At 38.0% G+C, this 12,807-nt stretch overlaps 2 protein-coding genes across 2 annotated transcripts in view; one reads left to right on the forward strand and one right to left on the reverse strand.

Annotated features, from left to right (window-relative positions):
• Positions 1 to 5,797: 5,797 nt before the first annotated feature.
• Positions 5,798 to 7,088, reverse strand: olig (oligodendrocyte transcription factor; the record flags this gene model as incomplete). The annotated part of the gene is given in 1 exon segment (NM_001164927.1): positions 5,798 to 7,088. A coding segment is annotated over 1 exon segment (729 nt). The 3' UTR covers positions 5,798 to 6,307.
• Positions 7,089 to 8,271: 1,183 nt separating this feature from the next.
• The window catches only part of LOC100372564 (cytoplasmic tRNA 2-thiolation protein 1-like), a 51,138-nt gene continuing 46,602 nt past the window's right edge, over positions 8,272 to 12,807 (forward strand). The window contains exon 1 of the mRNA XM_002732025.4: positions 8,272 to 8,364. Coding sequence (XP_002732071.1) covers positions 8,308 to 8,364 — 57 coding nt within the window. The 5' untranslated portion in view covers positions 8,272 to 8,307. The remainder of the gene's footprint in view (positions 8,365 to 12,807) is intronic.

Here is a 12,807-nt window from a genome sequence, read left to right on the forward strand (position 1 = left end):
GCCGTGCTTCTTACAAAGGCACGTATTATAACGGTAGATAGAACACTGAACCTGAAGACTGAAATTTGCTTAAACAAAGAATTACTCGCCAATCAAACCGCATTAGCAATAACCTTGCTACTTCACGGACGGATTACGTCATTAATTAGTCCGGGTTTTAGAATAATTTTAGAGATTATATGTATTAGTGTGGATGGTCTGTGTTTAGTGCATTTTTATGGGACTTTTAGTCTGAAATACAGAATTAATAATTATTATTTTTATTTCTCTGTTTGCAGACGTTTCTTTATTGCATCCTCTATTTACTGCTTAGTATGTGTTTTTTCTCTTAATTTTCCCCAGCATTAAAGTCCATCTAAACGCGATAGCACACCGAGAACAAGTTGTCAAGTAGATCGTCTCTACTATGATGAGTGAACACATTTTTTTATCTCTGGAAACTATACCAACAACATATCACACTTAACTTACAAATGGCAAACTTTCTAAATCAAGTTCATTTTGTAACTTAAAGTAAAACAATCCGCAATTGAACCACGAAATCTTTGTTTTTTTGTGTGTATTGAACTGGGCTTCATCTAATATTTGAGCCTCGGTTGCGTATATGGAATTACCTCCGCAACTATCGGAAACCCCCACAAGAACGTATCTCAGTGAAGTATATCTAGTGTAATTTTACGAACGACAATAATCTGTTTTTTATTTACTAACAGCTTTTTTGGAGCTTGCTCGATGCTCGGGACCAGCCATAGGGAGATCGACAGAAAGATGTGGCATTACCGACACGACCGTTATACTATTATCTCAGCTGAATTGATACTATCGGGGCTGTAGAAATGTGTGCTATTTCTCATGCTGGTAAATGACGCGACGAGACGACGGAGACCGAATGTTGTAACCATTTACAATATCGCTCATTGCTTCATTCTACCATGGGGAGACATGCTACCACTGCGTATACCTGCAATCCTCGGGGCGGACATCCGGGAATTTTTACCGCCTGGCAACCAGCGGCGGTGAAAACAAAGGCCCAAAACTCGCAGAAAACGGTACTTTGGGATGATTGTTGAGACTCCTCTGAACAGTGTAACAAGATTAGCCCTACGTGTGTAACATATATAAATTTGGTTGTTCGGGATTACTTCAAAAATGAGTTTGTGTTGTTTTCTCGAATTTTCACCGGCTCGACCGGCGTTCCACAGCAGCGCGCACAGCGCCCATAGAAATGCATGTACAGTGGTGCGCGTCGTAGCAACGTGGAACGTCTTGTGACGTAGCTCCGCCCCCGAGGATACCTGCAATACATCGGCCGACAAAAACAAATCTTCCTGGGAATTGCGGGCGAATTGTCGGTTCGTTCCATCATTAGTAGCCTCATCTCCCTCCTCATTCGAATCTCGCATCCATCATCATAGATAAAAAAAGAAATGTAGATTCACATGTTAAGGTAGGGATTGTTATTGTAATACTCCTGTTTCTAAGTTGTTAAAATCTAAATTAACTTAAATAGGACGCAAATTATGAAAACATTCTGAAAGCGGTAAAGCGGCTTTGTGTTTGAGTCTTTTGTGAGCGTCTGTCATTTGAACAGTGTGGACCTAAAATGAAAACAAAACCTCTCCGAAAATCAAAGACAAACTGGTGTATGCTGAAGTGGGTCAGATAAATGGCATTCCCTGAATGGACTTTGTGAGTAGATACGTACGAGGTGAGAATATTGCACAATACGATGTGAAAATATAATTGTGAGTATTGTAATTAGATTAAATAAAAATGTGACCAAAGAAGATAAAGAAGATAAAGTTTTGGACAGTCCAAACTTTACCGCTTCTATGCTGTCAACGTGTCTGCGTTTTTAATCATAGTAAGAGTGATGCGCGAAAAATTAAACAATAAAAAAAAAAACATTTATTGTGTAACGAAACATAATCTACTTCAAGTTGAACGTATGAGTAAATCGTAAATCCGCTTCGTCGAGGTTGCGATGAGTGTCTGGGCTGCATGCGTCGACACTATAACCCAACGTCTAGTGACGATATGCGAAGATGCAGACTCCTCATGCGAAGATGCAGACTCCTCATCTCTTCCCCTCAAAAAAATTGTAACATTGACTTACGTGGCGATTTTATTTTAAATATTTGGCGTGTCGCTGGAACCCAGAGCCTGTTTGTGTCGAGAGCGCGTGGCAAATCGATTAATGAGGCGACTAGGACGGAAGCTTTTCCAGTTTATTTTTGTTTTGGCTTTTGTGGGATAATAGCATTGAAGTTTCTTTATTGTATTGAGAGCAGTAATGCAGAATGAGCGCTGTCAACACGGGTCGCAACACTAGAGGGTCATTTATTGGTCGTGAACTTGAGATCCATGACTTTTAATGGTTGTCATACCGGGTGGGCTGACGCCGAGTATATCGATCAGTGGCCCGACAATGATATCTTGCACAGAGTACTTAAAATCAATAACAGTAACTATCAGTTAACGTTATCGAATTCTATCTTAGAATATATTAAAAAAATACATGTGCACGTGCACGTTGAGGATTATGTACGCATGCTTTGTGTTTATCGTGTATGATTTCTAGTAATATTTTTATAATATACCTCTTAATCTTAACAAAGTTGTGTAGCACAATACCAGATACATTTTAATTTACGATGCTCCAAATGAAGAAAAAATAAAGTTTATTAAACCAAATGTCCCCTTATATTACTTCGCAATGTGGCAGACGCAACAGTTCAAACTCCATAAAATAACCTCCCCTTTTCTTTCGGGCCAATTAAAAATAAATGCCATCATTTAATTGGCCATTAAAAGATTGGGTGTAGACTTTTTTCTTTAGCGTTCTTTCCTTTCATATGTCTGACGTCTTCCGTTTCAATTCTTTTCTCAATGACCATATGGCCAATTTTATGTTCGTTAGTACGCCGCCAATGTGTCACGGACCAGAGCGGCCTGGATCCTAATCGGCGTCGTCTTGTATGGAGATGATAGACTGTCAGATCGACTGAGTTGTTTTGCTATTGAAAGCAATGACATGATTCCCAATAGATTAGTATCTGCGCTCATTTAAAGTCGGTAATGAGTTGTAAATTACGCTTTTTCGGTTTTGTTCTTCGGGTTTTTGTGTGTGCTATGATGATGACAAGAAGTTAATACGAGGAATTGACCTTGAACATACTAGTGTATTTGGGTTCTATAACGACAGGCAACGTATATTATGAGTAATGTAAAGAGTTTGTTGAAATCACTTTCTCTTGAGGGATCTAGATAACATAAAACTAAATTTAAAAGCAAAGAAAATATGTTCTTGGAGAATATAATATAACGCTGGCGAGTAACATACGATACTGAAAGCGTTCAATTCAAAATTTTGAGAAGTCTTAATTAAACTGAAATGCTCGATTTTATTTTTCGGCCGATGCCTATCATATATGCATCCAAGGACAGGGATGGGGATTGTGCTACAGCGCCCAAGACGTGCGTGTCGGGAATATGAAATCCCACATCGTTCTGTCGCGTCCCTTGTGAATGATCCCGGGCTCTTTGACCCTGAAGTGGGGCAAGTTCAGAGAAGATCGTTCGTGGATAAAAAGAAATAGTATTAGATCATTTACATTAATAAAGTTATATATATACTTTGCAAGTTATATATATACTTTGCCGAGATACGTTCTTGTGAGAGCGTCCGATAGTTGCGGACTACGGGGGTAACAGAGCTCCGTGAATCTATGTACGTAACCGAAGCTACAACACGTAACCAGGAAATCCATCCTCTCAAGAACCCCTCGACCCAACGAGCTGTCCATCTGACACGTTTCGGCCTGACACCTGCAACGCCGTGCGCGTGCAGTTTACAATTCACCAAACATGCGAACATGTGCCAGTGCGATAAATTAGCGATTAGCTCAACAGCACTTCGCGTTGTTGTATGAATCAATAAAAGAACCGAACTTCTGGTGGCCGGAAGGCTACACGTGCTGGCTCCTTTAGTAAGAGTCATGGCGTATATGCTGGGCATCTGCATCCAGGATTCTTGGTAGAGGGGATGTAATTTAGTAACACCGCCACGTATGCAGAAACACGTGCATTGTTTTGTATCTAGTGGGTTGGTTAGCCTTCTAGTACGACATTGATAGATCTGAAGATCTGAAATTCCACACCGAGCTAACGCCACGCCGCTCTCCTTCGTTGATTGAGTTGCGAATCGGGGATCACATAAAGCTTCTTATCACAAGGCTCCAGCACCTAGCCGAGTATCAGGTGACAGAAACGAGGTTGCTGTCCATTGCCTCGGGTCAAAACTGTCATTGTGCCAGGAAGATAAATGATTCAACCAGCGATCAGTTAAAACACGGCTTTCAGGTTAGCGTCAATGGACCTAAGCGAAGACAACTGGTAGCCCTATACGAAATGCATCACATTCGCATTATTGTCTATTTAGGCATTAATCTGAGCAGATTGTAGTGGCTCGCACGTGTCGTACGCTCTGTTTTTTAACAAATTTGCATGCACTCTGAGTGAAAGGAATAATACAGTCGTACAGTAATCGCTTGTAGCAGAATCAGTCACGTCTGGGTGGCTCTCGTACGGCGGGAAGCTTTGCCTCGTCATAGTGGCTTTCCAGAAACAATGAAATGTGCACTATTCGTTGATATCACCCATGCACGTTATATTCGACCTAAGTGCACACTCTCTTCAAGTTGACGGCTCCAGTTTGAGTTTTCATGACGAGATCACCAAGTACACCATATTCTTCCCCTATACAAAAACAACTAAGACGATACTTTAAATAAAAAGTTTTAGAACGCATTTTATGCGTCAGTGTTTTACTGAAGGAAACCTGAAACCGTAACGAAAAATGAGAATCGTACGTGATATACACATGATTTATAGCATTTCTCTTGAGGGCGTAGTCCGAAGGGAATGAAAGTACATGGTGTACTGGTTTCTGGACAATATTACGTCTATATCATGGCACTTATCTTATAGGTGAACTTTCCCCCTTTTGGTACTGTTGTATGTTTATTAGAGAATGTGCTACGAGTAATGTCTTTTTCATCTTTGTTGCTTGGCAACTTTGAAACCTCTATCGACGTATGATAGATTGAAACGCATAATATTATCACGACCGGTTCAACCCAAAGGGGTACATAGGCTTTAAATTAGACTATGTTTGCCCTGGAAATGAAAAGCGTGTTTTCTCCCCGCATGGATGCATTCATTATGCGTATGCCTGGTACAGTAATGCTTTGTTTTGTGATATTCAATAAATCGGAGGGGGTTATTCAATATTATAGCTGCGCTAGAGCATGTTTTGCAGATATGCACAAAACCAGATTATAGTCTGAGATGTTTGGAATCTATGTCGCACTCTTGATTCAGCGAGTTCGTAATCCGTTTTATTTTCCTCCCTTTTTATAATTTATCCAATTTTAGAATCAAATTGGATTTATGATGAATGCCGAGCTTGCTCCGCATAACTCAGAGGGATGTATGGGTGTATATGGAGATGCGTGGGTGTTAAAAAAAAACAAACAAAACAATAATACATAATTAATATAATATATCACTGTATTTTATTATAAACATACGTCATCTTAAAACAACGAACATTTGATTGCCATTCTTAATTACAAGTCATTGACAAAGAAGTTAATGACACAGACAATGGGCAGTGGATGCGAGCAATGATAAAGCGAACAACGCCGGACTCAGTGTACTGTTCTAAAACAAACCTATATTGAGAACACTTAATCAATCACCGAGTTACCAGTGAGTTAGTTCTACTCGCATTCTTGGCCAGGTTGCCTTCTCATTGGTATTTTGGCAGGTATTTGAATCAGAATTTGTTTTGCATGAAAGAACGGACATGCGAGTTCTGGTGTTACCATAAACACGCAGAAACTCATCGAAAACAAAACGAAGTTATGCCTGCAGTGTTTGGTCTGAATCAATGTTTGACAAACACGTGAGGGTAACTTCACTTTTTAGCTGAATGAAAAAAAAAAGTTTGGCAAAGATTTTACAAACTATAGTAAACGACACTCCCTTGTTTCTCCACTCAATAAATTACCCATATAAAATGTGTAGAAAATCTTCAAATATATTTACATTTCGTTTTCTTTAAATAATAAAAAATAATTGCATCAAAAACGGTCTACTGTCGGGGAAAAAAAAGTCTGAGATTTTGAAGCAGTTCTGACGTCAGCCACAATTGTGGACCCCGAGTAGCCGCATAAGTAGATAAAATAAAAGTAGGAAAAATATTTACAAAGTTGTTCAAAAGTTCACCTCGGTTCACACTGGCTTACTTGCTGAACCTTGCGATATTTGTGTACGGCGAACGCATGGTTTCCGCTGTACACTGTGAACACGTGCATGGCACGGGCCACCGATTATAAGCGTGGGCATCCACGTGTGCGTGCGGAGATGATATATCCTTTATCTGTGTACTGGCCGCCGTCACGGCGTTGGCAATAACGTCTCTGTGCAGGGCCGAAGACATGACCGGTACCCTTCCCCGGCTGACGCCGATTCCCGGATGATGTACAACTCCCGTACTTCCGCCTTGGTAGATGTCACTAACAAGGCGTTTCATCTCTTCTAAACTGCTTGACAACATCAGTATGTAGTTTTTGGCCAACAGAAGCGTCGCGATCTTCGATAACTTCCGCACAGACGGTCCGTGAGCGTAAGGCATGACTTCCCGGAGACCGTCCAACGCAGAATTCAAATCGTGCATTCGTTTTCTTTCGCGACTATTGATTTTCAGTCTCAGTTCTTGCTGGTCGCCCTCGGATATTGCTTTCAGTCCCTTTTCCGCTTTCCTCTTCATCTTGCCGAAGCGACTCGATGAAAGATGCCCAGTTGGACTGCAAGTGGACGAGAGGCTGTCTAATCGGTCATCGCTCAAGTCGGAGCTGCATTCACTGGCTGTGTCGTCGATGATAATGTCTTGTGGTGATGGAGCCATTTCGCTTCCGCTTGGTGATGAGACCTCAGGAAAGTTAGCCGACATGATCACCGCTACTTGCATTCAGGTCACGCTATGTGATTACGGGACAGTTTGAAAGTGCGTCACCTTTGAGAGTGAATGGAAGTTGAGTAATGCGACGAACAGTTGCTGGTTGCGAGGTTTTAATACGTTCACCGTGGATTAGACACAATGGGGACGTCGGAAGCGACAATGGTGGCCTTTCATGTGCAAACTTCAATCAACGTATGATTGGCTGACTGCCATGCCGCTGCCGTGTACCCAATCAAAGGACGCCCCTTTTCAAACAAGCGCCCGGCGATTGTGGCATTGTTTTACTCTAGCGGTACACATATGGCACAGAAATATGTAGAGAACGGCATCTCGTGCGTAGCCTCGTTCTACTTGATTGGTGTGCACGCGTGTCTCGCGTGCCCGCGACAGGCCGTTTCCAAGACACTAGCAGCCCGACAAGGGTAAGAATGCGCAGTGAAATAAAGCACTCGTCTTTTATGTTCTAAACTCTTTTTAGCAATGTTTGTTTCCCCCAGGCGTTCTACACGGGTGGACTTTCAAAACTAACAAATAATCTTTTTTTCTTTCGGGTCGCAGTACTTCTGAAATTCTGGTAAAACATACGCCTCTCCTTTGTCTGGGTTTCTTACAGGAGTTCTTAAGGCAAGCAAATTGTGCGACCCGTGCTTAATTGGTTTAGTTGACAAGCACTCCGCCATGTGTGTGGCGATGGTTTAGCGACAGAAGCGTCAGCAGAGAGCCGTAGTGTGGTTTCGACGGAGGCGGTTTCTGTCATTTGAATCTAAACCAAATCTGGCGATTTTTTTTTTAAATTTAAAATCGACACTATCAACGAAAATCACCCCCTTTTCCAAGTGAGTGTATTACGTGTATGCGTAGTATATATAGTAGATTGATTTCAGATTTGACAGCAAAACCGTTATGCGCTGATATAATATTGTTTAAAAAAACTTTGTAAGTCTTTGCGTAACACGGAAGCATTAGAGGTCGCGCATGCGCATCACTAAGTCTTGTTAGAACTGACTTCTATAAGAGGCCATTTGATTGGTTGTTCCATATTGAAGATATATTTAATCTTGACAAAAATATTCAATTTAATGCTTTATCTCATTCTTGAATTTGGTACTTTTGCATTATTTTTACTATTTACTACATCACAAAATGCACTACGTTGAACATATATTCCATAATTCTCGATATACATCAAAGCCCAACAAAGCTGCTAGCCAATTAAATTTCATTTGAGATGTGACGTTGGGTAAGCCATTTTGCCAAGCCGGTTGTAGACAGAAGTAAACATGCCTGTTTGTTGCGCAGCTTGTTCTGGGAAAGCTGTACTGAAACGCCCGAAAACGGTAAAATATTTTAATATTTTAGTTTTTATTCACACCCAGGTGACATAGGAATTGTAATTTGGCTGTATTTTATCGCGAATTCTATAAAACTATCCGGTCGCGCAGACAGTCTATCGGCGGTGAATGTTGATGGCGTCGGTGGTGCACATAGAAGCAGGCCACACTTTTGTCACACCGCGTGACTGTGGTCGTGTCTAATAACTCGTTACGGGTCGGAGTTATAGCGAAAATAGCGACTTCACCCCTTAGGGCGAGTGTGTCTGGCAGACCAGCTTACAAGCTTTATAACACGAACTGCAAAACTCAACAGCAGTCGACCCTGGGCACACGTGTGTCAGGCGTATTATACGCATGCTATTTCATTTCCGGGTTTTTGCGATCTAGATTCAATGTTTATTGTATTTGCCCAATGTTTCACACCATGTTCCGGGACAGCGCGTGCAGATACTTAGTGTAATCACTTTTATTAGTAATTCGGTCTAGTTCACAGTGTGTTTTGGATCGGTACTCCGGAGAGCAACGTATGCGTACTGTATTGCTCTCTCGCGCAGCGTTCGGTGTATTGGTATCTGAAATGCCGGTCCATAATCATTGGGTACTCGTACTGACGACGGTCGTTGTTTGTGGGTGAGATAGAATCTCCAGTTCTGAATGACTGATTCTTTTGTGATATCGGTGTTCTTTTCATTGATTTCAAAACAACAGATATAGAAATTTGGAAGCAAATGTGTTAATATTTTCAGTTGTACATTTATACTGAACAATGTTTTTTATTACCTTATCGCTGTTCATTGGAAACACACCCAAGTTGGTTGCCAGATACGGTAAAACGGTCTAATTTTGTGACAGACACATTTACATCGAAGTCCATGGAAATGTTGAAATTTGTGTTTGCAGTGTAAATTTTACTGTGGACAAGAAGTCCATCCCACCTCACAACATTTTGACTACAGGAGAACCCTTAAATTGTCAAGATTATTATCAGTAAAAATATAATGGTTTGCAGTAACTGGTTGATGTGCTATTTATTTAGATTGAATGAAATGTCTGCTTGCCAATTGCAATTGTTTATAGCCAATATTCGAACATGCGATGAATAATTACTATTATTGTCTAGAATTGATACTTTTGCAACATTACATTGTAAAGATAGGTTTGAATTATTGACAAACAAAAATATGCCCGATGGATGCCCTGATGGGTGTGTAACCAAAACTAAAACTGTTGTCAATATGCTTCAATTTTTTTTTTCCCTGAAGATTATCATTCTGATTTGTTCACTGATGATGAAAACTGAATATTTTTATTTCATTTTACTAAAATTCTTTGAGGGAAAAACAAAAATTTGGTGTGGATGTTTTCAACTGATGTAGATGCCATATATATATTTTTTTATATATTTTGTATTTACGGTGGTAGGTAAAAAAAAAAAAAAAGGCAACAAAGAAAAAAGATGCTTGTGTCTTTTGAATCCTAGTAAATATTCAATGTTTCAAAATATATTTTGTTTTGCAAAATTAAAGTGGTTTACAGTGAGAGACGTGTGGCCGCACAATTTATTGGATCTACAAAAGCTAGTGATTCAACCCTTCTCCGCAAATAGACATCTTCAGAACAATCTGTTTATTTCCTGTGTTTTTTCTTATTGTTAACAAATAAAATTAGTTACACCGGTAGCCTTATAGTTTATTCTCCGTATTTCATGCTTCTATTTGAAACTACTTTCATTGACATTAGTATTTCTACAGTCATGTTATTACTAAATAAGACCCATTATAATGATTCAACCATTAGTTTTAATTTTTCTTCCAAAAACAATTCAGTCACCTTCATAAAAGATTATAAGGATTATTGTACATATTTGATGAGCGTCATTGGCATCTTAATATCACCTTCATAGCCTTCATTAAGTTCATGCATGGTGTTCTCTCTGCATATTTGAAGCATGTTGCAGTACATGTGCACATTTCCACAATGTAATTAAACCTATTCAAAATAAATTAATAAAGAAAAATACCTAACATTTACATTCAACCCCCACACTACAAAAAGCTTGTAATACTCCAATAATGAATTATTCTGATTTTCTGTAATCATTTACATATTAAATATGTGTTAACTAAATGGGATGTAATTTACGTGGTATACCAGGTGTTGTATTATTGAGTCATAAATGAACTATCAAGCAAAGATAATCTCAAACCAACCAGTCACATTAGAAATTCTCTTTAGCGAGTCATCATAAAAGTTGTTTAATGACTATGACAATGGCTCCATGCCTAACGCAGATAATGTTATAATAACGATTGTTAAAAATTATGTAACAACATTTTATGTCAAAATTGCTGATAAAATTGCTCACTAGGGAGCAATGGAAGGTCAACAAGAAATTACTTTTATTACAAAATCCTAATCGTGTCTCATTAATTTGATGAAAGTGTTAAATTGTTTCCATCAAACTGATTTAAAAATATTTTTTTTATTATTATTGTCTTTAAAATTTGTGCCATGTCTCAGAACTGATTTTCCTACTTTTGCTATACTGAAACAGAAACCTTTTTGACTAAGTGCAACAAAACAGGTATGAACATACAAACTACTTGTATGGTCGGCGTATTTGAACACTGAAAATAGAGCCGCAAACCCATAGCCTGAATGGGTATACCACAGATTTAAATGAAAAGGCTTTACACACTGACCGTTATTCACTCACTAAGTGAAATTTTCAATTGGTTAATACATTGGAGGCCACATCAATTTTATTCCCTATCGAGTTAAGTTCTGCAAGTTCTTGTGTTGGTGGACAGTTTGAAAAACTGCTTTACCTGAAAAGGTCCAATTTTGCAATGTAAACTCGCGCCTCTATTCTGATTCACCTTCACCTTCATACTATTACAAAATTTATCCAAATAAAACAAAAAATTGGACAACAATAATTGACATTATGTTATGTATACTATTCACTTAAAAATGTTTCTAACTTTCTAAAATGCTTATGTGAGGAATTTCTCTCTTCACTCCAACTCCGAAAGACCCACTCCACAATCCCCTCCCCAATATTAAATGTGTGTCTCCTTATTAACATAAAGTATATGTCACTGGAAACTATCGGTACATTTACATATTTTTTTACACTTCTACAGATCATTAACCCTTTGAATTTGTTTTCCCTCTTAAAATTCTGTGCAAATATTTTCACATTTTGTCAAATTTCCAATAAATTTTATAACCATTTTGGGCCATAGGTTCAAAAGGTTCAGATATTGCTTTTAGTTTTGAATCAAAATTGTTGTTGATTTTTATTTCATGTGGACAGGGAGCAGACTAGAGAAAAATATTTCGTGGGTGGTGCCAAAAATTGACAATGACATTCAAAGTGTTAAACCTCATTACCTGTTTCATTAACACGCTATATTCTCAATGTATACAAATATGATAAATGAACAGTTACTGTGACAACAACTAATGAACAATGTTGTTTTCCACTGATTGCTTGGAGCTCACAAGTTTTATTATTTTATTTTTGTTTTTAATAAACTGTAGCATTTGACTACCATTTGACTTGCTATGTTTGCCTTGCTATAACTCTTCTACCATTTCACAAGTCTTCTGAAAATGCAGCAATCGCATGCTACTTTTGTTAATGTGCAAGTGAAAAGTGTTATCAATTGATTTGTCAACTTTGATTGTGGCTCCCTAGTGGGTGTTAATGTTGAACCATTTCCTGCCTGACTGTTCTTGTACTGTTATCAAAACAGTGTATATCTTCTTATCAGAATGCACAGAATGCTCTAGGATTCTGGGTGCTCTCTTAATTTTTTTTAGTGTTCTGATAATTGACATAAGAAAACAATGTAATTTTTACTAATTCATGTTTAGATGATTAGTGAATTTTGAAAACAAATTCTAATTTATTATATTTACTAATGACAGAGAAAGAAAATAGGTAACTCTATTATTTTTATCGAGAAACTGATTAAGTAATTGATTTGTTATTAAAATGTATAATTTTAACATGATCTACAAGATAAACCAGTTTGTATTGGAAATTATGCCTGACTGAATCATTACTCATCTTTAACCTCACTATCTTTTAACCCATTAAATTACTGATTTACCACTAATACCATAATATATACATGTATTATATGCTTATTTGATATTGGTTTTTAAAATAATTTGTATATTATTAAAAATTTAAAATAAAGTAATCTGCAGCACTAGTATATTGAAACAAACTATGTTATTACAAAAATTATATTTATTGTAGGTTGTAACATTAAAATAAGACTCACTTTGAACATAAACATATTTGTTATTTCTGTAATCACATGTATTCCTAATAAGGTAATCAGTTTGAATTGTATAATAGATTTGTTTTGTAGCACTGATTACTGTAAAGAATCAAATTTTTTAAAAGGATTTTATTTACTGTTAACGTAA

The sequence above is a fragment of the Saccoglossus kowalevskii genome, chromosome 11 (genome assembly GCF_978046115.1).
Source record: "Saccoglossus kowalevskii chromosome 11, keSacKowa6.1, whole genome shotgun sequence".
NCBI lineage: Eukaryota > Metazoa > Hemichordata > Enteropneusta > Harrimaniidae > Saccoglossus > Saccoglossus kowalevskii.